We start from the raw sequence: 26,764 nt of genomic DNA, 5'->3' as shown, positions 1-26,764 counted from the left end.
ATCTTGATGCGGTTTGGAATTCCTGTGTGACAGTCTGGATAGATGTCTGCCTATTACACATTATGACACTCTTCAACTGTCGGTGGTCCCTGTCAGTCAACAGGCGAGGTCGGCCTGTATGCTTTTGTGCTGTAAATGTCCCTTAACATTTCCACTTCTATTACATCATAAACAGTGGACCTAGGGATGTTTAGGAGTGTGGAAATCTCTCATACAGACATATGACACAAGTGACACCCAATCACCTGTCCACGTTCGAAGTTCGTGCATTCCTCGGAGCTCCCCATTCTGCTCTCTCACGATGTCTAATGACTACAGAGGTCGCTGATATTGAGTACCTGACAGTATGTGACAGCAAAATGCACCTAATATGAAAAACATATGTTTTTGGGGGTGTGCAGATACTTTCAACCACATAATGTATATACTGATACTAGGGCAGACCTCAGTATCAATGCCGATCTGCCACCATCCTTGCAGATACTATTTCAGCGTTGCAAGAGTGGTGAAATTTTGTGAACTGTCAGGCCTCATCCCTAAATTGGTGGGGAAGGGAGGCAGACTTTAATACATTATAAACTCCTCCACATGTGGAGACAGCCTTCGTCCTCATCTGTAAGATTGGTATGCTGACTTTTTGTCAAAATGCTGATGACCATGATGTTGAGCGCCCCTCACACTGTTCTATATGGTGAGATAAGCCCACCAACTTTCCTAAATGAAGACTATTTTTTAACATGTCTTGATGATTATACACATTTCTTGAAAGTGTATGTTTACACATACACAAGTCGAAACAGAAGACCATATCAAGGAATATGTAAATGACAGTGAAGTTTATTCCAGTCTGAAGACAGAAAAAGTAAGATTAACAGGAGGAGGAGAGTACAAAAGTACTAACTGCTAGGAATGTGGATTTATGTAATAGAGGGAAACATTCCAGGTGGGAAAAATATATCTAAAAACAAAGATGATGTGACTTTACCAAACACAAGCGCTGGCAGGTCGATGGACACGTCAGGAAAGAGGGAAGGAGAGGGAAAGACGAAAGGATGTGGGTTTTAAGGGAGAGGGTAAGGAGTCATTCCAATCCCGGGAACGGAAAGACTTACCTTAGGGGAGAAAAAAGGACAGGTATACACTCGCATACACACACACATCCATCCGCACATACACAGACACAAGCAAACATTTGTAAAGGCAAAGAGTTTGGGCAGAGGTGTAGCAGCAGTAGTGTTGAAAGCGGGAAAAAAATTTTTTTTTTTTTTTTTTTTTTTTTTTTTGGTAATGATTTGGAAGTGGGTTACGTATTATTGAGTATATATAGGCGGGATAAAATTGTATGGTAGATTACGGTAAAAAGGAGAAGGTGAATACAAAGTGAAAGTACTTGCGAAAACAGAAAGAGAAAATAAGATGACAGAAAAGATTTCGAAATGCAACAGTGACAATAACAAACGTAATTGTTGGGTTCAAATTAATGATATGAATATAATAGAGGGAAACATTCCACGTGGGAAAAATATATCTAAAAACAAAGATGATATATATCTTTCTATAATGAACAAAATTAAGGGCCATGTTGTTTGATTAAAAGTTAGAAACAAAATGAGGGGCTATGCGGTCTTTATTGCAGCTTCTCTCATGAACAGAAGTCCTACTGTGGTTGTTGTGACCCCAGCTCAAATGCGGTCTGGAAAAAACCAAATTTGTCATGATTGGGTATTCTTGGATTTGTTGTGTTCACAAAATAACTTGAGTGTTTAAAAAAATCAGAGTGTAAGCGCTGTTCCTGTAGGATATATAGACAATGGCTATGTCGTATGGAATCCTAAGGCTGGAAAATTGTATGAAGCAGGAGATATTGAATTTACATATCGGTGTGAAGACAAAAGAGTGGACACAAAAGAAGAAGGAATAGATTTAAATGTAGAAAACCAAATTTTTGATGTTGATGGAAAAAAGAGAAGATCCAGAAGAAGATCAAAAACCATTTCACAAACCAAGATATCATGTAAATTTGCCAAAGAGATTTTATGCTTGTCATGCTAACATTGAACGTGAAGCCAAGGAAAATTTAATAAAGGGAGAGAATAATTGAAGAAAAATGAAACAAGGACTTTGGTGATTAAAGAAAGTACTATTGGAAAAGTAGTAGTTATCCTCTGTCAGGCACTGCACTTTGAACTGCGGTGTAGTCATGTAGACGTAGAAAACGGATTTTCAAGAAAAAGGATAATGGAAAGAACAAAGGTAGGCTAGTTGCAAATGTATGTCAACTTGATGAAGGAAAACTGGACTTCAAAGACTTTGTAGTTCTGTTGTAAGGACTAATTCCCCGAGTTTCTATTTGGATTTCTTGCACAAGACGATTTGATAATTATGACAGTTGATGTCAAAACAGCCTTTTTAAGTGGTGCTCTGAAAGAATTAAGTTTTCACGGAAGTTCCTGAGGGATGCAAAGCACCTGGGAAAATTTGCTTCCTCAGATGGGCATTTTATGGATTGAAACAAGTTCCTTTGCAATGGAATAAGAAACTGAATGAGTTTTTTTTTAAGAAGGAGAAAGATCCAACCGAGATACCAACGTGTTTACAAATCGGATACAGAGAAGAAAATGTATCTTTCTGTTCAGGTTGACAAAGGAATTCTATTTAGAGAAAGGAATTCTATTTGGAGAAAACATCTATCAAATGAAAAATATCCTTCAAAAACTGATGAAAAATTTTAACTTTGCAGACTGAGCGAGATAGTGCAGTGGGTTGTACACTGGACTCACATTTGGGAGGACAACTGTCCGAACCCGTGTCCAGCCACCCAGATTTAGGTTTTCCGTGATTTCCCTAAATCGCTCTTGGCAAATGCCGGATGGTTCCTTTGAAAGGGCATGGCTGATTTCCTTGCCCATCCATGACACAATCAGAGCTTCTACTCCATCTTTAATGACCTCAATGTCATCGGGACGTTAAACCCAATTATCCTGCCTGCCTTCCTTCCTTCCTTTTCACTTTACAGTTGTTGAAGAACACAACAATGTTCCTTTGACTTGAAATCAAAAGAACAAAAGGTGATATTTCTATTTGCCAAGAAAAATGTGCTAAAGAAGTGGTGGAAGGCACCAGAATCGAAAACTGTTACAACAGCAATTTCCCCTCATGGAGTAATTGAAGAAATTTGACTTGTCATTTACAGTGAAACATGAAAGCAGATCAACAAGTAACCTAGATCACTCAAGACACACAATCTGAAAAGAACTTTAAGATACTTGAATTCAATAACAGGGAATGGAATATCCTACTCATAAGAAGAATAAGAACAAGAAATAGTTGCTTAATGTGATGCAGATTTCACAGACAGATTGGTGTTGCAAATAACAATGTGTGGTTGCACTATCTACTGCCAAAGCAGAATACATATCTGCAGCTCCATGTTGATTGGAGATAAAGATTTTTAAGACTCTCATAGAAGTATTGCTGAATAACTACATGAAAATGGCACTGAGACTGAAAGAAAAGCTGGTGCTGTATGAAATTGAAAGCTTTTGTTTGTGTAATAGATATATCTGCAAAGACTCTGGCTACAAAAGTTTTGTGGCATTAAAACATATTGTATTGTTTAAGTGAGTGTGTTGAATTTCTAAGGAAAAGTTCATAGTAAACAAAAACAAAGTGTGCATGTTAATGCAAGACCTCTGTTGCTATTAATGCATTGTTTCTGTAATACACGGAGGTGACAAGTCATGAGATGTATCCTAATATCGTTTCAGATCTCCTTTTACACAGCATAGTGCAGCAACTCCATGTGGCATGGACTCAACAAGTTCTTGGAAATCCCCTACAGAAATATTGTGCCATGGTGCCTCTATAGTTGTCCATAATTGCAAAAGTGTTACAGGTGCAGGATTTTGTGCAAGAACTTATCTCTCGCCAGAATCATCCAGTATATTCTTCAAATCAGTCACAAACAATTGTTGCCCAGTGACATGGTGCATTGTCATCCTTTAAAATTCTATCATTATTTAAGAACATGAAATCCATTCATGGCTGCAAATTGTCTCCAAGTTGCCGAACATAACCATTTCCACTCAATGGTCGGTTCTGTTGGATCAGAGGACCCATCCACCACCAGCTTGTCCAGTGTTTTGTTGACAACTAGGGTCCACGGCTTCATGGGGTCTACGCCACACTCGAACCCTACCATCAGCTCTTACCAACTGAAATTGGGACTCATCCGATCAGGTTTTCCAATTGTCTGAGGTCCAACCAATATGGTCATGAGTCCAGGAGAGGTGCTGCAGCACAATTTGTGAAATGAAATGTCCCATTCATCTTGCTCCAACTGCCATTCCACATTCAAAGTCTGTTAATTGCCATCATGCGGCTATAATTACATCAGGTACCTTTCGTATGTATCACTTAAATACAAATGGTAATTCCAACAGTACACTACCCTTTTATACCTCGTGTACGCGATACTACCACCCTCAGTTTATGCACATATTGCTACCCTATGACTTTTGTCACCTCAGTGGAAGTTGGCAATAGGAGTTGGTTACTATTTGAATAAGAAAATGAAGTCTGTTGTTCCTTACAGACTTGTACTCTAATGTACTCTTTTAAAATAAATAAATACCAAGAGTTTGTGTGTTATCTTGACAGAGTGCAAGCCTTTTGATCTGCCTAAAGCACCTTGAATGATCACCAATCTCATACTCTTAATTGCTACAATGAAGTGTCTTGCTACCTCAGGCAAATAGGAAGTTAAGGATATAAACAAACAACTGTTCTAATAGAAGTAGAATACATTTATTGGGCTTCTGATATTTGACATTTTCTTTTCAGAACAAGAACTGAAATATCAGGCACCAAAGTGTTCACAGTGTTAAGGTGGTGGATGCTTTTCATTGTTGCATCCTAAAGAAAAGATAATTCCTTGGTTTTCAACAGTGTCATGAAAAGGCTAGAGTACTACACACCATATAGTGGCTATGTTGAGTCCAAGGCAGCCACAACAAAAAGACTTTTAAACAAGTGAGCTTTTCGCCAAAAGACCTTCTTCTACAGTAGAGAAATCATTCATGCAAGCACAAATTGCGCGCGTGCCCACACATACACACGCCCTCACATACACACGCCCTCACATACACACGCCCACACATACACACGCCCACACATACACACGCCCACACATACGCACGCCCACACATACGCACGCCCACACATACGCACGCCCACACATACGCACGCCCACACATACGCACGCCCACACATACGCACGCCCACACATACGCACGCCCACACATACGCACGCCCACACATACGCACGCCCACACATACGCACGCCCACACACACGCACGCCCACACACACGCACGCCCACACACACGCACGCCCACACACACGCACGCCCACACACACGCACGCCCACACACACGCACGCCCGCACACACGCACGCCCGCACACACGCACGCCCGCACACACGCACGCCCGCACACACGCACGCCCGCACACACGCACGCCCGCACACACACACACACACACACACGCCCGCACACACACACACACACACACACGCCCGCACACACACACACACACACACACGCCCGCACACACACACACACACACACACACACGCCCGCACACACACACACACACACACACGCCCGCACACACACACACACACACACACACACACACACACACACACACACACACACACACGCCCGCACACACACACACACACACACACACACACGCCCGCACACACACACACACACACACACACGCCCGCACACACACGCCCGCACACACACGCCCGCACACACACGCCCGCACACACACACGCACACACACACACACACACACACACACACACGCCCGCACACACACACACACACACACACGCCCGCACACACACACACACACACACACACACACACACACACACACACACACGCACACACGCCCGCACACGCACCTCTCATCCCCCACCTAGCCTCCCAATTGCACCTAGCTGCCCTACCCTATCCCCACCAGGATCAGCCTCCTCCATAACCCCCCCCCCACCCATGTTGCTTCTCCCATCACGTGCAACTGTTTACAGTATGTACTCGAAGGCCAGAGACACTGTGCGTGGGCGTGCGTGCGAGCGCACTAAGTGCCTATCCACTGCAGATCTTCCTGCACTTTGCTACAATTTTCTAATGCTGCAACTTCTCTGTATGCTACAGCATCATCTGCGAAAAGCCGCATGGAACTTCCGACACTATCTACTAGGTCATTTATATATATTGTGAAAAGCAGTGGTCCCATAACACTCCCCTGTGGCACTCCAGAGGTTACTTTGTCTGTAGACGTCTCTCCATTGAGAACATCATGATGTGTTCTGTTTGCTAAAAACTCTTCAATCCAGCCACACAGCTGGTCTGATATTCCGTAGGCTCTTACTTTGTTTATCAGGCGACAGTGCGGAACTGTATCGAACGCCTTCCGTAAGTCAAGGAAAATAGCATCTACCTGGGAGCCTGTATCTAATATTTTCTGGGTCTCATGAACAAATAAAGCGAGTTGGGTCTCACTCGATCGCTGTTTCTGAAATCCATGTTGATACCTACAGAGTAGATTCTGGGTTTCCAAAAACGACATGGTACGTGAGCAAAAAACATGTTCTAAAATTCTACAACAGATCGACGTCAGAGATATAGGTCTATAGTTTTGTGCATCTGCTCGACGACCCTTCTTGAAGACTGGGACTACCTGTGCTCTTTTCCATTCATTTGGAACCTTCCATTGCTCTAGAGACTTGCGCTACACGGCTGTTAGAAGGAGGGCAAGTTCTTTCGCGTACTCTGTGTAGAATCGAATCGGTATCCCATCAGGTCCAGTGGACTTTCGTTGAGTGATTCCAGTTGCTTTTCTATTCCTTGGACACGTATTTCGATGTCAGCCATTTTTTCGTTTGTTCAAGGATTTAGAGAAGGAACTGCAGTGCGGTCTTCCTCTGTGAAACAGCTTTGGAAAAAGGTGTTTAGTATTTCAGCTTTGCGCGTGTCATCCTCTGTTTCAATGCCATTATCATCCCGGAGTGTCTGGATATGCTGTTTCGAGCCACTTACTGATTTAACGTAAGACCAGAACTTCCTAGGATTTTCTGTCAAGTCGGTACATAGAATTTTACTTTCGAATTCACTGAACGCTTCACGCATAGCCCTCCTTACGCTAACTTTGACATTGTTTAGCTTCTGTTTGTCTGAGAGGTTTTGGCTGCGTTTACACTTAGAGTGAAGCTCTCTTTGCTTTCGCAGTAGTTTCCTAACTTTGTTGTTGAACCACGGTGGGTTTTTCCCGTCCCTCACAGTTTTACTCGGCACGTACCTGTCTAAAACGCATTTTACGATTGCCTTGAACTTTTTCCATAAACACTCAACATTGTCAGTGTCGGAACAGAAATTTTCGTTTTGATCTGTTACGTAGTCTGAAATCTGCCTCCTATTACTCTTGCTAAACAGATAAACCTTCCTCCCTTTTTTTATATTCCTATTAACTTCCATATTCAGGGATGTTGCAACGGCCTTATGATCACTGATTCCCTGTTCTGCACTTACAGAGTCGAAAAGTTCGGGTCTGTTTGTTATCAGTAGGTCCAAGATGTTATCTCCACGAGTCGGTTCTCTGTTTAATTGCTCGAGGTAATTTTCGGATAGTAGACTCAGTATAATGTCACTCGATGCTCTGTCCCTACCACCTGTCCTAAACATTTGAGTGTCCCAGTCTATATCTGATAAATTGAAATCTCCACCGAAGACTATAACATGCTGAGAAAATTTATGTGAAATTTATTCCAAATTTTCTCTCAGTTGTTCTGCCACTAATGCTGCTGAGTCGGGAGGTCGGTAAAAGGAGCCAACCATTAACCTAGCTCGGTTGTTGAGTGTAACCTCCACCCATAATAATTCACAGGAACTATCCACTTCTACTTCACTACAGGATAAACTACTACTAACAGCGACAAACATGCCACCACCGGTTGCATGCAATCTATCCTTTCTAAACACCGTCTGTGCCTTTGTAAAAATTTCGGCAGAATTTATCTCTGGCTTAAGCCAGCTCTCTGTACCTATAACGATTTCAGCTTCGGTGCTTTCTATCAGCGCTTGAAGTTCCGGTACTTTATCAACGCAGCTTCGACAGTTTACAATTACAATACCGATTGCTGCTTGGTCCCCGCATGTCCTGACTTTGCTCCGCACCCTTTGAGGCTGTTGCCCTTTCTGTACTTGCCCGAGGCCATCTAACCTAAAAAACCGCCCAGTCCACACCACACAACCCCTGCTACCCGTGTAGCCGCTTGCTGCGTGTAGTGGACTCCTGACCTATCCAGCGGAACCCGAAACCCCACCACCCTATGGCGCAAGTCGAGGAATCTGCAGCCCACATGGTCGCAGAACCGTCTCAGCCTCTGATTCAGACCCTCCACTCGGCTCTGTACCAAAGGTCCGCAGTCAGTCCTGTCGACGATGCTGCAGATGGTGAGCTCTGCTTTCATCCCGCTAGCGAGACTGGCAGTCTTCACCAAATCAGATAGCCGCCGGAAGCCTGAGAGGATTTCCTCCGATCCATAGCGACACACATCATTGGTGCCGACATGGGCGACCACCTGCAGATGGGTGCACCCTGTACCCTTAATGGCATCCGGAAGGACCCTTTCCACATCTGGAATGACTCCCCCCGGTATGCACACGGAGTGCACATTGGTTTTCTTCCCCTCTCTTGCTTCCATTTCCCTAAGGGGCCCCATTACGCGCCTGACGTTGGAGCTCCCAACTACCAGTAAGCCCACCCTCTGCGACCGCCCGGATCTTGCGGACTGAGGGGCAACCTCTGGAACATTATTGTGAAAAGCAGCTGAGAAGAATATGTAGACCCAAAAATCCACTTGATGTGTGTGGTACTTTTGTGCAGCCTGGTAAACATGTTTTCTGAAATAATGATACCACGATGAAAAAATTCCCCTTTTCTGGCATTCAGTGTAGTTCAGTTTTGCAACCCTGTAACTTCTAACTGGACTGACTGACAGATCATCGGGTAAAACTGAAGAGTGCTGAATAATTTCATTTCCATTTCCAAAATGGTGAGCTCTCATAATCTTGTTTCAAATCGTGATAAGCTGCTTTGTCTTGGCTTGCCAAAATGGGTACCTTCAGGTAGTTTTAAAGGAGTCGTGCACATCTCTTATTAACTGCCCCTTGCCATATCAAAGTTGTTGAAATGGATTGTTATGTCACCTACGAATGCTACGTCTTATATCAATTTTAAATCTCTAAAAAATGCATTTCTCCCTGTTTCATATAGAGAAAAAGAGATATTTTCTCACAAATAGGAAAGCTGGTGGTGAAACACGAGCAGTCTCTAAGCGATCACGAGCTCAATTCAACACAGAGAATTATGACCCCAAATCGTTTCCCTCCCTGGCCACACCATGCCAGGAATGTCAGGCTAAGGATGGCAGCAGATCTTATTCACCCCGGTACCTTGAATGTTCGAGAGCTGATGGGGAATCTTTCATGATGATGAGGCCTCAGTTTATTGTTGAGCATTTAGAGGACAAATTTGGGGAGGTGGAGGGATTGTAGGGATTGTCCAAAATGAGATCTGGGTCAGTCTTGATCAAAACAGCATCCTCTGCCCAGTCACGGATGTTACTCGCTTGTGACAAGCTGGGGGATGTTTCTGTAACCATCGTGGCCCATAAGAGCTTAATTATGGTCCTGGGCATCATTTCACAGGGATCTTCTTTTGCAGTCTGACAATGAGCTGCACACCAATTTAGAGCGATGCTGTGTACATTTCATCCGGCATGTCCACCAGGGTCCAAGGGATAATCAGGTTGCCACCGGTGCTTTCATCTTGGCCTTCGAGGGTGATACATGGCTCGAGAATGTCAAGGTGATGGTCTACTGCTGTGATGTAAAGCCCTATATCCCTTCCCCCGAAGCGGTGCTTTAAGTGCTGGAAGTTCAGCCATATGGCTTCCTGCTGTACTTCCAGAGTCACCTGACGAGATTGCGGACGCCCATCACATCTCAATACTCTGTGCCCTGCCTCCCACCTGTGTCAACTGCTTAGAGCATAATTCGCCTTGCTCGCCAGACTGCAGGATTCTCCAGAAAGAAAGGAAAATCGTGGAGTAAAAGACCCTGGACCGACTGACCTAAACTGAGGCTAAGAGAAAATTTGAATGCATGCATCCTGTACGTATGACATCATCTTATGCAGCTGCTACAACAGTTCTGGCACCATCAGCTCCACCAGCCACAGTCACCTCTCCGAGCCGGATAACTACACCTGCTCCCTTGATGGTGGGGGCCATTTCCCTACCTGTTGCTCCCACACCAACTAATTCGGTAGCAACACCCTCCCAACCATCGAGGACGTCTGTCCCCACTTCTAAGCCGGAGAAGCGTAAGTCGTCTTCGGCTTCTCTTGCTAGGAAGGGGTCCCTTGGGTCACTCCCTCTCCAGGATTCTTCTAGTGGGAAAGACGACACCCACCAGTGGCTGAAGAGCCTGAAAGCAACTGGTCATAGGGCTTTACGCTCATCCTCAGTCTTGGAGACTGAGCCAGTGAAGTCCTCCCAGCAAGGGAAACCCAAGGAGCAGCGAGAGAAATCCATAAAGAAAATCCCTAAGACAAAGGAAATTGCGGTGGCACCCACACCACCGCTACCTACAAGCTCTGCGGCTGAGGACGGAGTGGAGATTTTGGCGTCCGCTGAGGACCTAGATCTCGCCAGACTCTCGGACACAATGGATATGGACTGCTCGGGCAATAAATCGTTGGCAGCAGGTGACTCTGAGGCGTAAACTGCCTCATCATATGTTTCGTGCCTTCTCAGTCTCGTGATGTCATCCTCCAGTGGAATTGTGGCGGTTTTTTCCACTGCCTGGCTGAGCTACGGCAACTGTTAAGCTTTACACTTGCTTTCTGCATTGCCCTCCAGGAAAATGGTTCTCAGCAATGCGACTCCTGCCCTCCGCGGCTGTAAGGGATATTACACAGGAACCGTAGTGACTATAATAGAGTGTCAGGTGGAGTTAGCATTTATGTCCCAAACTCAGCTGTAGGGAACACGTGCCCCCTTCAAACCGCTCTTGACGGTGTGGCTGTCAGAATAAGGACAACGCAGGAAATAACTGTCTGCACTGATTAATCAACTCCCTAAGCCTTTCCTACTTCTGGGAGATTTTAATGCCCATAACCCCTTGTGGGGTGGTGCCACGCTTACTGGCAGAGGCAGAGATGTCGAAACTTTTTCCCCATCTTCCTGTCACTGCCCCAGCGTCAGGCACACGGACGCCTGCCCAGATGGGCTTTGAACAAGGCGGACTGGGGAACTTTCACCTCTCCTGCCACCATTGAATCTCCCCCACACGGTAACATCGATGTGACGGTTGAGCAGGTGACTAGCACAATTGTTTCTGCGGCAGAAAATGTGATCCCCCACGCTTTCCGGTGCCCGAGGTGTAAGGCAGTCACTGGAAGTCGCTGAAGCAATTGAGGAGCGTCGGCGAGCTCTACAGTGGCATAACCGACACCCTTCCCTGGAGCACCTCGTAGCCTTTTAACGGCTCCGTGCCCGTGTTTGCTGCCTTGTCAAACAGTGAAAGAAGGAGTGTTGGGAGAGAGAGGTCTCCACCATTGGGTGCCACATGTCACCTTCCCAAGTCTGGACAAAGATCAAACATCTTTTCGGGTACCAGGCCCCAACAGCTGTCCCCGGTGTTACCATAAATGACGAGTTATGCACCAATGCAAACGTGATTGGTGAGCACTTAGCTGGAGCCTTTGCATCGGAGAATTACCCCCATCCTTTCACACACTCAGACAGCGGCTGGAAGGGAACGTCCTCTCACTCACTACATGCTGCAGTGAATCCTATAACGCCCCATGTAGAGAATGGGAGCTTCTCAGTGCCCTTGCACATTGCCCCGACACAGCTCCTGGATCTGATCGCATCCACAGGCAGGTGATTAAACATCTCTCATGTGATTACAAGCGACATCTGCTTGTCGTCTTCAACCGGCTCTGGTGCGATGGCGTCTTTCCATTGCAGTGGCGCGAGAGCACCATAATTCTGGTGCTCAAACCCAGTAGAAACCTGCTCGATGTGGATAGCTATCGGCCCATCAGCGTCACTGACGTTCTTTTGTAAGCTGCTGGAATGTTTGGTGTGTCGGCGGTTGGGTTGGGTCCTGCAGTCACGTGGCTTGCTGGCTCCGTGTCAGGGCGGCTTCCACCAGGGTCGCTCTACCACTGATAATCTTGTGTCCATCTCGAGTCTGCCATCCGAACAGTCTTTTTTGACTTATGTAAAGCATACGACACGACTTAGCGACATCATATCCTTGCTACATTGTTTATTTTATTTATTTATTTATTTATTGTTCCGTGGGACCAAATTAAGGAGAAGTCTCCAAGGTCATGGAACGAGTCAATAGATGAAATTATAACACGATATTAGAAACAGATAAAATGAAATATAAAAAAAACATATTCAGGTGACAAGTCGCAAGTTTAAATAAAGAAAATCAACAATGTAACACTGGAATTTGCTTGATTTTTTAGCTCTTCCAGGAGCTCCTCGACAGAATAGGAGTGAGCCATGAGGAAACTCTTCAGTTTAGACTTAAAAGTGTTTGGGCTACTGCTAAGATTTTTGAGTCCTTGTGGTAGCTTATTGAAAATGGATGCAGCAGAATACTGCATTCCTTTCTGCACAAGAGTCAAGGAAGTGCATTCCACATGCAGATTGGATTTCTGCCTAGTATTAACTGAGTGAAAGCTGCTAACTCTTGGGAATAGGCTAATATTGCTAACAACAAATGACATTAAAGAAAATATATACTGTGAGGGCAATGTCAGAATTCCCATACTATTGAATAGGGGTCGACAAGAGGTTCTCGAACTTATGCCACATATAGCTTGAACAGCCCGTTTTTGAGCCAAAAATACCCTTTTTGAATCAGAAGAATTACCCCAAAAAATAATACCATACGACATAAGCGTATGAAAATATGCGAAGTAGACTACTTTTCGTGTTGAAGTGTCACTTATTTCAGATACTGTTCTAATGGTAAATAAAGCAGCATTTAGTTTCTGAACAAGATCCTGGACATAGGCTTTCCACAACAGCTTACTATCTATCAGAACGCCTAGGAACTTGAACTGTTCCGTCTTGCTTATAATATGCCCATTCTGTCTGATCAAAATATCGGTTCTTGTTGAATTGTAAGTTAGAAACTGTAAAAACTGAGTCTTACTGTGATTTAGCATCAAATTATATTCTACGAGCCACGAACTTACTTCATGAACTACATTATTTGATACTGTTTAAATATTACACACAAGATCCTTCACTATCAAGCTGGTGTCATCAACAAACAGAAATATTTTTGAATCACCTGTAATACTAGAAGGCATATCATTTATATAAATAAGAAACAGCAGTGGCCCCAGCACCGACCCTTGATGAACGCCCCACTTAACAGTGCCCCATTGGGACTGAACATCACTACCACTCTCAATATTGCGGAGAATTACCTTCTGCTTTCTGTTCTTAAAGTAAGAGGCGAACCAATTGTAAGCTACTCCCCTTACTCCATAATGGTCCAACTTCTGCAGTAATATTTTGTGGTCAACACAGTCAAAAGCCTTCGTTAAATCAAAGAAAACACCTACCGTTCGCAACCTTTTATTTAATCCGCCCAAAACCTCACAGAGGAAAGAGAATATAGCATTTTCAGTTGTTAAACCATTGCTAAAACCAAACTGAACATTTGACAGCAAATTATGTGAATTTAAATGCTCCAGTAACCTTGTATATACAACCTTCTCGATAACTTTAGCAAACACCGATGGCATAGAAATAGGTCTAAAATTGTCAACATTATCAATGTCTCCCTTTTTATGAAGTGGCTTCACTACCGAGTACTTTAATTGGTCAGGAGACCGACCACTCCTGAAGGAAAAGTTACAAATATGGCTAAGTACTGGGCTAACATACATAGAACAATACTTCAGTATTCTGCTGGATACCCCGTCATATCCATGAGAGTTCTTGGTCTTTAGTGATTTAATTATTAACTCAATCTCCCTCTTGTCAGTATCATGGAGGGGCATTTCAGGTAACAGTCTCGGAACACTTTTTTCTAAGAGCGCTATATGATTCCCTGTTGGGACTAGGTTTCTATTTAGTTCACCTCTATATTCAGAAAGTGATTATTAAATACTGTACATATATGTGACTTATCAGTAACACAGACATTCCCACTACGTACTGATTCTATATCCTCAACCTGTCTCTGCAGACCAGCCGCTTCCTTTACAACTGACCATATGGTTTTAATTTTATCCTGAGACTTAGCTATTCTATCTGCATACCACATACTTTTTGCCTTCCTAATAACATTTTTAAGCACCTTACAATACTGTTTGTAATGGGCTACTGCATTTAGATTTTGACTGTTTCTAACGTTTTGATATAATTGCCACTTTGTTCTACAAGATATTCTTATCCCTCTAGTCAGCCACCCAGGCTGCCTGTTTGTGCTAGTACCCTGTTTTGAACATTCTAACGGAAAGCAACTTTCAAAGAGCACAAGAAAAGTCTTGAGAAAAGCATTATATTTATCGTCTACTGTATCAGCGCTATAAACATCTTGCCACTCTTGTTCCTTGATAAGTTTTACAAAGGTCTCTACAGCAACTGGATCAGCTTTCCTAAACAGCTGATGACTATATTTAACACGTGTTGCAGCACAGTCTCTACAGCAACTGGATCAGCTTTCCTAAACAGCTGATGACTATATTTAACACGTGTTGTAGCACAAAAATCTTTTAGAGTTAAAATTTGTGCATCATGATCTGAAAGGCCATTCACCTTTTTGCTAACAGAATGCCCTTCTAGTAATGAGGAATGAACAAAAATGTTGACTATGGTTGTTCTACTGTTCCCTTGCTCTCTCGTTGGAAAGAATACGGTTTGCATAAGATTATATGAATTAAGGAGGTCTACCGGCATCCTCTTCCTTGCACAATCACTTATACAATTAATATTGAAGTCACCACATATAACTAACTTTTTGTGTTTCCTATAAAGTGAACCAAGAACCTCCTCTAGCTTTAGCAAAAATGTTGTGAAATCGGAGTCTGGGGATCTATAAATAACAACAGTTAGAAGTTTAGCTCCGTTAAATTTAACTACACCTGCACAACATTCAAACACCTTTTCAGTGCAGTACTTTGAAACATCAATTGACTCAAATGGGATGCCATTTTTCACATACATGGCTACTCCCCCCACACCGCAAAGAGCTTCTTGAAAAGCTGCCAGCCAACCTGTAGCCTGGTAAAGGAAGTAGCCTGGTAAAGGAAGCCTCTGAATTATCTCCTTATTTAAGAAGTGTTCAGATATATCAATAATTTCAGAGTCAACATCTATAAGCAGTTCACTAACTTTATCTCTAATACCTTGCATATTTTGATGAAATATACTAATTCCCTCATTACTCGGATACCTAAGCTTTGTCAAAAGTGGTTCCTTTGTTAGAGAGACTCCCCTTAAGCACGAATACCTATCAGCTGACTTCAATCTAAAAAAGGTGCAGCGCTAACACCCACTACCGCAGGAATTTTCGCATGAGTGATCCCACCGAACCCACCTATGCTGTGACCTATAAGCTTTGCCAACCTCCCCTTCCCATACTTGTTGAGGTGTAGGCCATGTCTAGTGAAACCCGTCCTGCTGATAGACTCCACCAACACCACTGAAATATGACCCACGCTTTCTGTCATCAGCGCACCCCCAAGTCTCATGTTATTACGCCTGACAGCTGTATTAAGATGAGGCCGATCGTGACACTGAAACAGTTCCACGAAATGCACATTCGTGTTGCCAGTTTGAGTGGCTATCTTTTCCAAGTCACCATCTATGTCATACTCCCCATCCCTATCAATACTATTACCTGCCCCTGATCCTCTTTAGTAAAATCCCTACATAACCCCCCTATGTTAACAGTCACCTGAGCCAATCCTGCATTAGGCTTCACAATGCTGGTGACCTGGTACTCACTCCCCAGCACTTCCTGCAACTGCTGGCCTACACCTCTGCCATGAGAACTACCTAACAGCAGAACCTTCTTCTACTTCTTCGACTTTGCAACTGTTCTAGCCACCGTAACTACTGAGGTCTGCTTCATACTTCCTACATCTACAGCTACTAGCGATTCCTATCCACTGTATGAGTGGGGTCTCCGGGGACCACTCCCGATTTTTATCCAAAACTTCCTGTCACTCCCTACTTTCCGTGTCCAAGTTGGTGACTCCGATAGATCCATCCGTATCCAGGAGAATGGAGTCCTGCAGGGCTCTGTATTGAGTGTCTCTCTATTTTTAGTGGCCATTAATGGTCTAGCAGCAGCTGTCGGGCCCTCCATCTCACCTTCTCTATATGCTGCTCCAGTACTTTTGTTGCTGAGCAGCGCCTCCAGGGAGCCATCCACAAGGCCAGTTTTCAGCCGCAAAGTCGTGTGTCGTGCACTTCCGTCAGCGTTGTACCGTTCATCCGGAACCCTCACATTATCTTAATGATGATCCACTCACTGTAGTGGAGACATATCAGTCCTAGGACTGGTTTTCGACACTCATTGACTTGGCTCCCTCATCTTCGTCAGCTTAAGCAGAAGTGATGGCAGCACCTCAATGCCCTCCATTGCCTGAGCAACATCACTTGGGGTGCAGATCGCTGTACGCTGCTGCAGCTCTACAGAGCCATTGTTCAATCCCGAACTGACTACAGGAGTGTGGTTTATGGTTTGGCAGCACCTTAAGCATTGCATTTACTCGACTCTGTGCTCCACTGTGGGGTTCGATTAGCGACAGGAGCTTTTAGGACGAGTCCGGTGACCAGCGTACTGGTGTCCCTCCACTGCAGATCAGACATGCGCAACTGCTCACCAGTTATGCAGCACACATTCAAAGTTCCCCTGAGCATCCAAATTAACGTCTCCTTTTCCCACCTGCAGCAGTCCATCTCCCGCAACGGCAGCCCAGATAGGGGCTTAAGATTGCGATTCGCGTGTGGTCCCTTCTCTCCGAACTGGAGTCCTTCTCTTTACCACCTCTACTTGTGGTCTGTTCACGTATGCCTCCATGGTGAACACCTCGGCCGCAGCTTCATCTGGACCTTTTGCATGGCCCTAAGGAGTCAGTTAACCCCACCGCTCTCCGCTGTCACTTCCTCTTGGTTCTTGACGTGTTCCAGGGCTCTGAAGCGGTTTACACCGATAGCTCAATGGCTGATGGTCACGTAGGCTTCGCATATGTTCGTGGAGGACATATTGAGCAGCACTCCTTGCCAGTCGGCTGCAGTGTTTTCACTGTAGTGCTGGCGGCCATATCACATGCTCTTGAGTACATCCGCTCATGCCCTGACGAGTCATTTCTCCTGTGTACTGACTCACTGAGCAGCCTACAAGCTATCGCCCAGTGCTACCCTCGCTACCCTCTGGTAGCGTCCATTCGGGAATCCATCTATGCCCTGGAACATTCCCGCCGTTCCGTGGTGTTTGTGTGGACCCCAGGATACGTTGTAATCCCCAGCAACGAACTTGCCGACAGGCTGGCCAAACAGGCGACGCGAAATCCGTTTCTGGAGATAGGCATTTCCAAAGCTGACCTGCGTTCTGTCTTACATCGCAGGGTTTTCCGGCTTTGGGAGACGGAATGGCATAACAGCTCGCACAACAAACTGCATGTCAGTAAGGAGACTATGAATGTGTGGATGTCTTCCATTCAGGTCTCTCGCAGGGAATCAGTTGTCCTCTGCCGGCTCCACATTGGCCATACGTGGCTAATCCATGGTTACCTATTCCGTCGCGAGGACCAACCTCAATGTTGCTGTGGCTCCCACCTCTTGCTGGGCTGCCCACTTTTAGCCGCTCTGTGGCAAACTTTTAACTTTCCCAGCACCCTGCCTTCGGTGTTGGGTGACAATGCCTCCACAGCAGCTTTAGTTTTATGTTTTATTTGTGTGATTGGGTTTTTATACTTCTATGTAGGTTTTAGCGCATGTCCTTTGTCCCTCTGTGTCCTCCACACTAGTGCTTTTAGGGTGGAGGTTTTAATGTGTTGCAGAGTAGCTGGCTTTCCCATTTCATTCTCGTGGTTGGCCAGCCACTGTAATTTGCTTTCATGTTTTACTCTCTTATGTTTCTAGCATCTCTATTGTTTTCTTGTCCTCTTTTGTTCCTTTTAGTGTTCATTGTCTTCCCTTCGTTCTTGTGGGTTTTCCTTTCTTTCCGTTTTGTGTTATATGTTTTGTCCGTTTTATTCTCACACTTGTGGCATTGTTTTATTAGGAATAAGGGACCGATGACCTCGTAGTTTGGTCCCTTCTCCTGCCTTTAAACCAACCAACCAATCGCAAATGGGAAAGAAAACATCATGAACTTTTGCCCAACTAAGCAATGAACTGTTCTGTGGTTTAGTTATGTCCCCATACTCTGGTTCCTTATCTTTCAGGATTGCTTTGAATTGGCAGTCATTCAAACTTTGACACCACACAAAATTCATACATTTGACCACGACTTCCATTATGTCATGTAGTTCCACTCTTTCAGCACACATTGCCTCCTGGTAAATGAAGCAGTGAACAGTCAAAACATCTGTCCTAAATTTGCTTTTGAGTTTATTTTTTAAATGACAGGCAAAACCTTGATAATGCTCAATGCACGATCTGTGGCTACAAAATGGAGCTTGTCCGAGAAGTAGTTCATACTATCCACTGATTGCCTACGGAAAGCTGAGCAGAGTGAGGTGTATATAAATGCTTTTGCCTTGTGTAAGCGGAATGCAGCCAAGTTCTTGGCCTTTTTCCTGAACTCTCTCTCTAAATTCACTGATATGTCCACAATTTGACAAGACACTTTTTGCTTTTAAAGGCAAACGTCTTCAATTACGTGCAACTCCTTTGGAAACACACATTCTGCAACTACTACCTTAAAAAGTTTTATGAGAGACCTCGTTGAAAATGGTTTGCCACTTGGTGCTATAATATGAACGGCTTTGTAGCTTGCTCGAATTGCTGCTTCACTTGCCTTTTCTTCTCTATTGTTCACCAGAAAAGTATAAACACATTACAGTGCATGAAACATGCTGCATATTTCTATGACTTCTGTTTTAAGAATTCTTTTTGAAACTTGTACCTCCTCGTATGTTGTTGTAAAGTTTGGCTACTAGCTCTGTATGAGCTCTGCCTTCTACCTGCTCGTAGTGCGCTGCTTGAAGACTTGGATGATTGGTATGTTGTACTTTCTAGCAGAATTAAATACTTCGACATACATGTCACTGCATACGTCCGTCCTCAGATAAAAATGTATCCTCCAACTGAGGCAAGGACTTCTATTTCCAACTGTAGCTGTCATTGAACGTGGATTATTGCATCAGCTGTAGCTTCATGTGGCCTCAGTGCAGTAAGCTGACTGTCTCCTGTCACACAGGCTGGGGGCTGCTGCAGTAACTGCTCTGCCTCCATGGGCACTGTTGGCACAGCCTGCTGTAGTCAGGCAGCTCACTGATTGGTGGAAGGGAAGACATACCAATTCTAGTAAGAGCATGCCTCACAGTACGCTGTGGTGTTAAAAGCCCACTTTGAGTTAAGAACAGCTTATCCTTTTTATTAGTTTGTGAGTGTGGCAATTCTTTCAGTCTTCTTGTGAAGCTTGTTTCGCATCGCCCTGCGTGTATATGATAGACATAAATCTTACTGCAGTCTTTACTAACAATCCTTGTTGTTGTTGAGCTGCATGAAGATAATGATGAAGTTATGTTCTGAGTGACTGTCAAGAAAGGCTCCTTAACATGCTTGTAATGTAATTCAGAATTATGGCAAGCAACCAAACTTGGTAGCTAAATAAAATTAGTCAATAAAATTATGGTTGCTGGTATATATTTTCTTCAAGTTATCTTACTATCATCATATTATTAGGTCAGCTTTGTCACTTGGCCAAATAAGTGTGCTCTTGACAATAGCTTACTTTCCCTGCATTAAGAGTTTATTGTAGCATTTGTTGCTTAATATCAAGAAAAATATGAGTTTGGTTACACATGCTGCTTGTACAGGGTGATTCAAAAGTAACTGTACACAACTAGTTGGTGTAGTGTATGCATCAGAATAAGTGTAAAATGTGAAATAAAGTTTTGTCTGAAATTGTTTTATCTCAGAATTATGCAGTAGAATAGGGATCACATTTACAACAGAAAATGACCCAAAATTCAATACAACTACATGTTGTACATTTACGCTAGAACATATTTAAAATGACGTTACATGTAGACGAAGGCAGTGACTTGCTAGATGTCTTACCATTCTCAGAATGGTGCATTCTTAGTTGCAACATCAAACACAAGTTCCCTGAAGTGGCCCCAAGTCCAGAGATATGGCACGCCAAGCATCTGGTCCTGCACGACTCTATTCACTTACCATGATAAGCAACATTGAGATACTCACCTGCCTCCCAACTGAAATGTGCAGAGGCCCCATCATGCGTAAACAGTAAGTTGGTTTGTATAGTACGTGGGACCTCATTATACAGACCACCCAATATGTGTTCCAAAAATTGTCAATACTCTTTGCCAGGCACGTGCTTTGGAATAACATGTGGTCCAAGTAATTTGTTCACAGTACCACAGTAATTGTTCATTGAAATACGATGTAGATATCCTTATACTGTAGTAATGTGAAGTTCTCATACACCCACATGTGCATGTTACAAATGTTCACAATACAGCAGGGATAGAGGCTCTCATCTGTAAACAGTAACTGAAGACATAACTTGCAGGTGTCACTCCTGTACCTTCTACAGGTGAAATGGGTGGAATTGCTACTTACACTTGTCATCATAAAACTGAAACAAGAACAGAACATCCCCAGCAAAAACAATCATTACAGATGAACAGAAAAAGCCAGGTTGCCAACACAGGCGGCATTGAATTGGCAATAAGTTTCACTATACATGCTTAGTGACAGAAATGCCTACTACACAAGCTCTGCCCATGGCAATATCGCCGCCCCCCCCCCCCCCCCCACTTTTTTCCCCACTCGTACATTAAACCCATGAAGTGTGTACATTTACTTTTGAATCACCCTGTGTATCTCACTAGACTCGTGTTGGAGATGGTTATTGAAACAAAGTCGTAATTCAGGGTGGCACAAAAGCCACTGGGTACCGATTTAAACAAAACACTGAATTTGTTTCATTACAAATACAAACAATACTTACAATTATTTTTTATGGTCAAATTGTTTTCCGTCCTCATTTAAACATCTTTGAAGTCTCTATGGAACTCTGTTACATACTCTGTGGCTTAGTGTAGTATCACGGTTTTGTGTGTGTAGCCTTTTAGTCCAGCAATGGTCTGATGCTTTTGAGAATAAACAACTGTTCTTGACGACACCCCATAGGAGAAAGCCCACGGGCATGATATCTGGTGAATGTGGAGGCATGTTAGTATCTGCCCTTCAACCAATCGCTTTGGAAAGTTTCTTTTAATAAATTGCAGATGGGAATGACATAATGTGGTGGAGCGCCATTGTGTTGAGAGTAAATTTCTGTAAAATTTTCAGCACCACATAATTCTGAAGCATATCCAAATAGTTATCACCAGTCACTGTTCCTTCAAAAAATGGTTCCAGTACACCAAATGAAGATATTGGCCCCCTCCCAACACCCAGACCAGATTGATTTTGATTGTCAGTATACCAGTAAGTGCAGATACGTCTGTTACCTTGTCCACTTAACTTAAAATTGGCTTTGTTAGACCATACAGTGTTGTTGAACAGGTTGGGATCATATTTCTGTGTATCAACCATCAGTTGAAATTCAAAGACATTGATTTGAATCATCTTCAAGTAACCCATGTCGTTAATGTGGAATGTAAACGTTAAACTTCTATTTGTGTAACATTTCTTCCTGTGACTTTCATGATAAATCCAGCTCGGTTGCTAATTGCATGGTTAATTTTCATGGACTCTGGGTCACAGCTAAACATACGTGCAATTCATTTTCGTCAGTTGTGACTTGTTGGGCAGCCAGCTCTTGTTGCATCCATAACAAATCCATGTTCTTCAGATCTATCTCGTACGTCATACATGGTTTGTCTAGAAGGTGGTTTTGACCTAAAGTGTCTTCCCCTTTCATTAACAGCTTCACTAGCACTACTTTTATAAAATGTTTTTAACGCAAAAATCCTTTCTTCTTTCATTAACATCATGACAATTCGGAAAAATCCAGCGGTAAACATGTCTCACAGATCACTTTCAACAATTTACTAGTTTGATTATTGTCTGTTTTGTTTGTCATTATATTGTATACCAACTTGACAAGATGTAATGATCACCATTTGGTAATAGCAACTTAATGGGTTAAAACTTCTTAGTACTGTGTCTTGCTATTACTTCATTTTCTGTTAACCAAATGTCCAGTGACTTTTGCGCCCCCCTGTAGACTAAATCTTATTGCTTCTGTTTCATGAAACAGTTTTGCCAAACAGTGGTATTATAGATCTGTAGTGTGTAATGTCCATTGTTGTTGCAAAACAATAAAATATTAGCTTATTAACATTTTTATGGTATGCAGTGTATTCATTTTTTTCCATTATATCAATTTTGATTGCAGGACTGTACAGAGAACGTAAGTGGATGTTGTGTAATGGAAGACAGTGGTTATACACATTACAAGAGAGATGTTTCAAGAAAGAACCCTGGATTATTGGTTAAAGTGAGAAATGAATATGCTGTTGATAGACGTATATACACAGGAATCTAAAATTGTTTTTATGGTCAGTTGAAAGCTTAAAAACTATCTAGATTGATTTGTGCCTTTGATATATCCTTTTTGTTAGCCATGTCTGCTCTTATTAAGTCAGTTTTAAATGAGCACTTATAAAATATTTTGTGAGAATTCTCCTGCTAATTATACACAGTGATTTGAAGTTATTTACAATACTTAAGTACTGTTACTGTGAATTATTCCCCATCTCCCCCTCCCATCTCATTCACTCCTCTGTGTGTGTGTGGGGGGGGGGGGGCGGGGAGGGGGCATAAGGAGGACATTTTTTATTTTAATTGATACAAACCTTTGTGTAGCATGCATCTGATTCGTACGGCAAGTTTCTCCCAACTATGGGAAACTAATTTCTGCTCAGTTATTAATAATAATGTATTACAAGAAAGATTTGCTGGCCAGTACTTACTGCAATGAGGGGACATTTTCAGTGCTGCCAATACACACATGAAAAAATATACACTGTCCTAGCTTCCGTAACTATTCATACTCCGCAAGCCACCTGACGGTGTGTGGTGGAGGGTACTTTGAGTACCTCTATCAGTTCTCCCTTCTATTCCAGTCTCATATTGTTCGTGGAAAGAAAGATTGTAGGTATGCCTCTGTGTGGGCTCTAATCTCTCTGATTTTATCCTCATGGTCTCTTCGCGAGATATACGTAGGAGGGAGCAATATACTGCTTGACTCCTCAGTGAAGGTATGTTCTCGAAACTTCAACAAAAGCCCGTACCGGACTACTGAGCGTCTCTCCTGCAGAGCCTTCCATTGGAGTTTATCTATCACCTCCGTAACGCTTTCGCGATTACTAAATGATCCTGTAACGAAGTGCACTGCTCTCCGTTGGATCTTCTCTATCTCCTCCATTAACCGCACCTGGTACGGATCCCGCACTGGTGAGCAATATTCAAGCAGTGGGCAAAAAAGTGTACTGTAACCTACTTCCTTTGTTTTCGGATTGCATTTCCTTAAGATTCTTCCAATGAATCTCAGTCTGGCATCTGCTTTACTGACGATTAATTTTATATGTTCATTCCATTTTCAATCACCCCTAATGCCTACTCCCAGATAATTTATGGAATTAACTGCTTCCAGTTGCTGACCTGCTATATTGTAGCTAAATGATAAAGGATCTTTCTTTCTGTGTATTTGCAGCACATTACACTTGTCTAGATTGAGATTCAATTGCCATTCCCTGCACCATGCGTCAATTCGTTGCAGATCCTTCTGCATTTAAGTACAATTTTCCTTTGTTACAACCTCTCGATATAACACAGCATCATCCGCAAAAAGCCTCAGTGAACTTCCGATGTCATCCACAAGGTCAATTATGTATATTATGAATAGCAACGGTCCTACGACACTCCCCTGTGGCACACCTGAAATCACTCTAACTTCGGAAGACTTCTCTCCATTCAGAATGACATGCTGCGTTCTGTAATCTAGGAATTTGCCACATATCTTTCACTTGATCCTGATTGACAGATTGACCGATGGATCCACATTTTTTTCATTTTTTCTCTTCTCTGATATTTGAGAAAGTACGAGGGTAAGTCAATTATTATCAGCAAAGTATTTATAAAATTTTATTGTAATCAAATAGGTAACTTAACAAGAACATCATTTTTTAAATTTGAGTTTCTGGACCATTTCAGCAGTGTGGTCAGCAGTATGCAGACGGGCATTGTCTTGCAACAACACAACACCTTTTGACAGCAAACCTCAGCGTTTGCTTCGAACTGCAGGCTTTCGCATGGTAGCAAGCATTTCACAGTAACGTATACTGTTTATTGTTGTGCCCTTTTCTCCATAATGTTCCAGTACTGGACTTTGTGTGTCCCAAAAAACCATAAGCATCAGTTTTCCTGCAGGCGGTTGGGTCTTGAACATTTTATTGCATGGCGAGTTTGGACGTTTCCATTCCATACTCTGCCGTTTACTGTCCGGCTCGTAATGATGGATCCGTGTTTCGTCACCAGTAATGATCGTGTCTAAGAAATTGTCCCCTTTGTTATCATAGCGATCCAAATGTTTTTTGCAGATGTCCAAGCGTGTTTGTTTATGCAACTGTGTGAGTTGTTTTGGGACTCATCTTGCACAAATGCTATGAAACCCAAGTCTGTTGTGGATGATTTTGAAAAGAACCGTGACTAATTTGCAGCGCCAATAGTTAATTATTTGTCTAAGAGTATTATTTCACAGTAATGCTCAGTGGTTTCTTCATTTGTGGCTATAAACGGTCATCCGGCTCCTTCATCATGCGTAACATTTGTGCAACCATTTCGGAATTTTTCAATCCATTCATAGACACTCCGTTGTGGCAAAACACTGTTCCTGTACTGTACCAAAAGTCTTTGATGAATTTCAGCCCCAGATACACCTTCCGACCACGAAAAACAGATTACTGAATGATGTTCTTCTTTGGTGCAAATAGACAGCGGAGCAGCCATGATTAACAGTACGGCAGCAATAATGAAATTAACCTAGCAGCTTGACAATCGCAAAGATATAATCAAAAATAAACAAAGCCTGCGTCATCAACGTAAAACTACAGTACTACCAAAATAAACAAAAATATAACTAAATTGCGGATAATAATTGACTTACCCTCATATTGTATGTAGAATTAAAATGTGCATCATAATACACAGTGGGGGATCTACTCAGAAATAAAATATAACAACTTAATGTATAATAATAATGATTCATAGCAGACAGAAGTTAAAAATTATGCCAGTAATTGTTTAATTGTTTCTGAAAGTATTATTTAGTAGAGTTTTGAAATGAGGATGGCACATTTGTTTCAGACTTTAAAGAATGGCACTGAAGACAAAATGTGTACAAAAATATTTTAAAAAATACTAAAGGTACTTGTAATGAAGGAGCAAATAGGATAACGTAATTCAAAAATATTTTATCATCTCCTTATGTCTTTTTGTCCATTGCACCCATTTTGCTTTTGTTACTTCATGTTTAGATTATTGAGAACTAATGAACAAATCCTTCAATTTGCCAACCACAAGAGGTGTAGAAGAGATAAAAGTATGTACTTGTTTCCTGTAATGTAACTATCTTTATTTACTTGTTTAAGACATTTTTTCTTCTCAGCATCTTATTAAAAAAAAAAAATCTTTTAACAGGCGAAGAATTCAGGGATCAGCACTGAAGGGGAATGTAACCGTCCGCTTGTAAGAAGTTGACATACACATATATAGGTAATATCAGACACCACTGCATAAAATAGTTTGTGGTAAGAGCGGCAAAAATTTGACGCTTGTCAGCTTATGTTTGGACTTAAGTTTAGCATGAAAAGTGACTGTTTTTTTAGTGTGATTAGTTGTTGTTCAGCTAAAGGCATGTACATATTGTTGCACCATACATGTTGCTCATTAAATACAATGTCTAATATGTAATAGTTAATTCTAGTGTAATTTTTTCATATTTAAAGTTGTATGGCATGTTGCTTTAAGCATGTGATGGCCGTAGTCAACTGCCAGATATGCAAGGATATTGTCTACATTTACCATTGTTTGAAAGAATAAAGTGTCTGTAGCAGTGTAGCATTCACATCAGTTACAGCTGCAGGAAAATGCATGCTGTATCTCATTCTTTACAGTTATTTCACTTTGTGCAAAATGATGCATGTCTGTCTTCCTAAAATAGTCCTTATTATTCTCATATGACCATTGTTTTCTTTCTTTTTGAATGTCAAGTTTGCGAAGTTCTATCTTTTTCGGCTTTTGGATAATACGGCATAGTTTTATGATTTTTCTTTTTCTTCAAGTAGTCCAGAAAATTACAAAATACTCCTGGCACCGCTACCACCAGTGACTTGAGCTTCAGCACTGTTTCTACCACTCGTATGT

At 42.6% G+C, this 26,764-nt stretch overlaps 1 protein-coding gene across 3 annotated transcripts in view; it reads left to right on the top strand.

The window, feature by feature from the left end:
• Positions 1–26,492, top strand: part of LOC126259190 (uncharacterized) — a 152,596-nt gene extending 126,104 nt beyond the window's left edge. For 2 of the 3 annotated variants that reach the window (XM_049955773.1, XM_049955774.1), the window contains exons 8-9: positions 22,734–22,896; positions 26,039–26,492. In XM_049955773.1, the coding sequence (XP_049811730.1) occupies positions 22,734–22,883 (150 nt within the window). In that variant the 3' untranslated portion in view covers positions 22,884–22,896; positions 26,039–26,492. Of the gene's footprint in view, positions 1–22,733; positions 22,897–26,038 lie in introns of those variants that run through there. The other variant, XM_049955775.1, reaches the window with a different exon arrangement.
• Positions 26,493–26,764: the final 272 nt, after the last annotated feature.

Source organism: Schistocerca nitens, chromosome 5 (assembly GCF_023898315.1).
Source record: "Schistocerca nitens isolate TAMUIC-IGC-003100 chromosome 5, iqSchNite1.1, whole genome shotgun sequence".
In the NCBI taxonomy this organism is placed as follows: domain Eukaryota; kingdom Metazoa; phylum Arthropoda; class Insecta; order Orthoptera; family Acrididae; genus Schistocerca; species Schistocerca nitens.
Note: the sequence above shows the minus strand (reverse complement) of the source record. Positions and strands in the feature narration are given on the sequence as shown.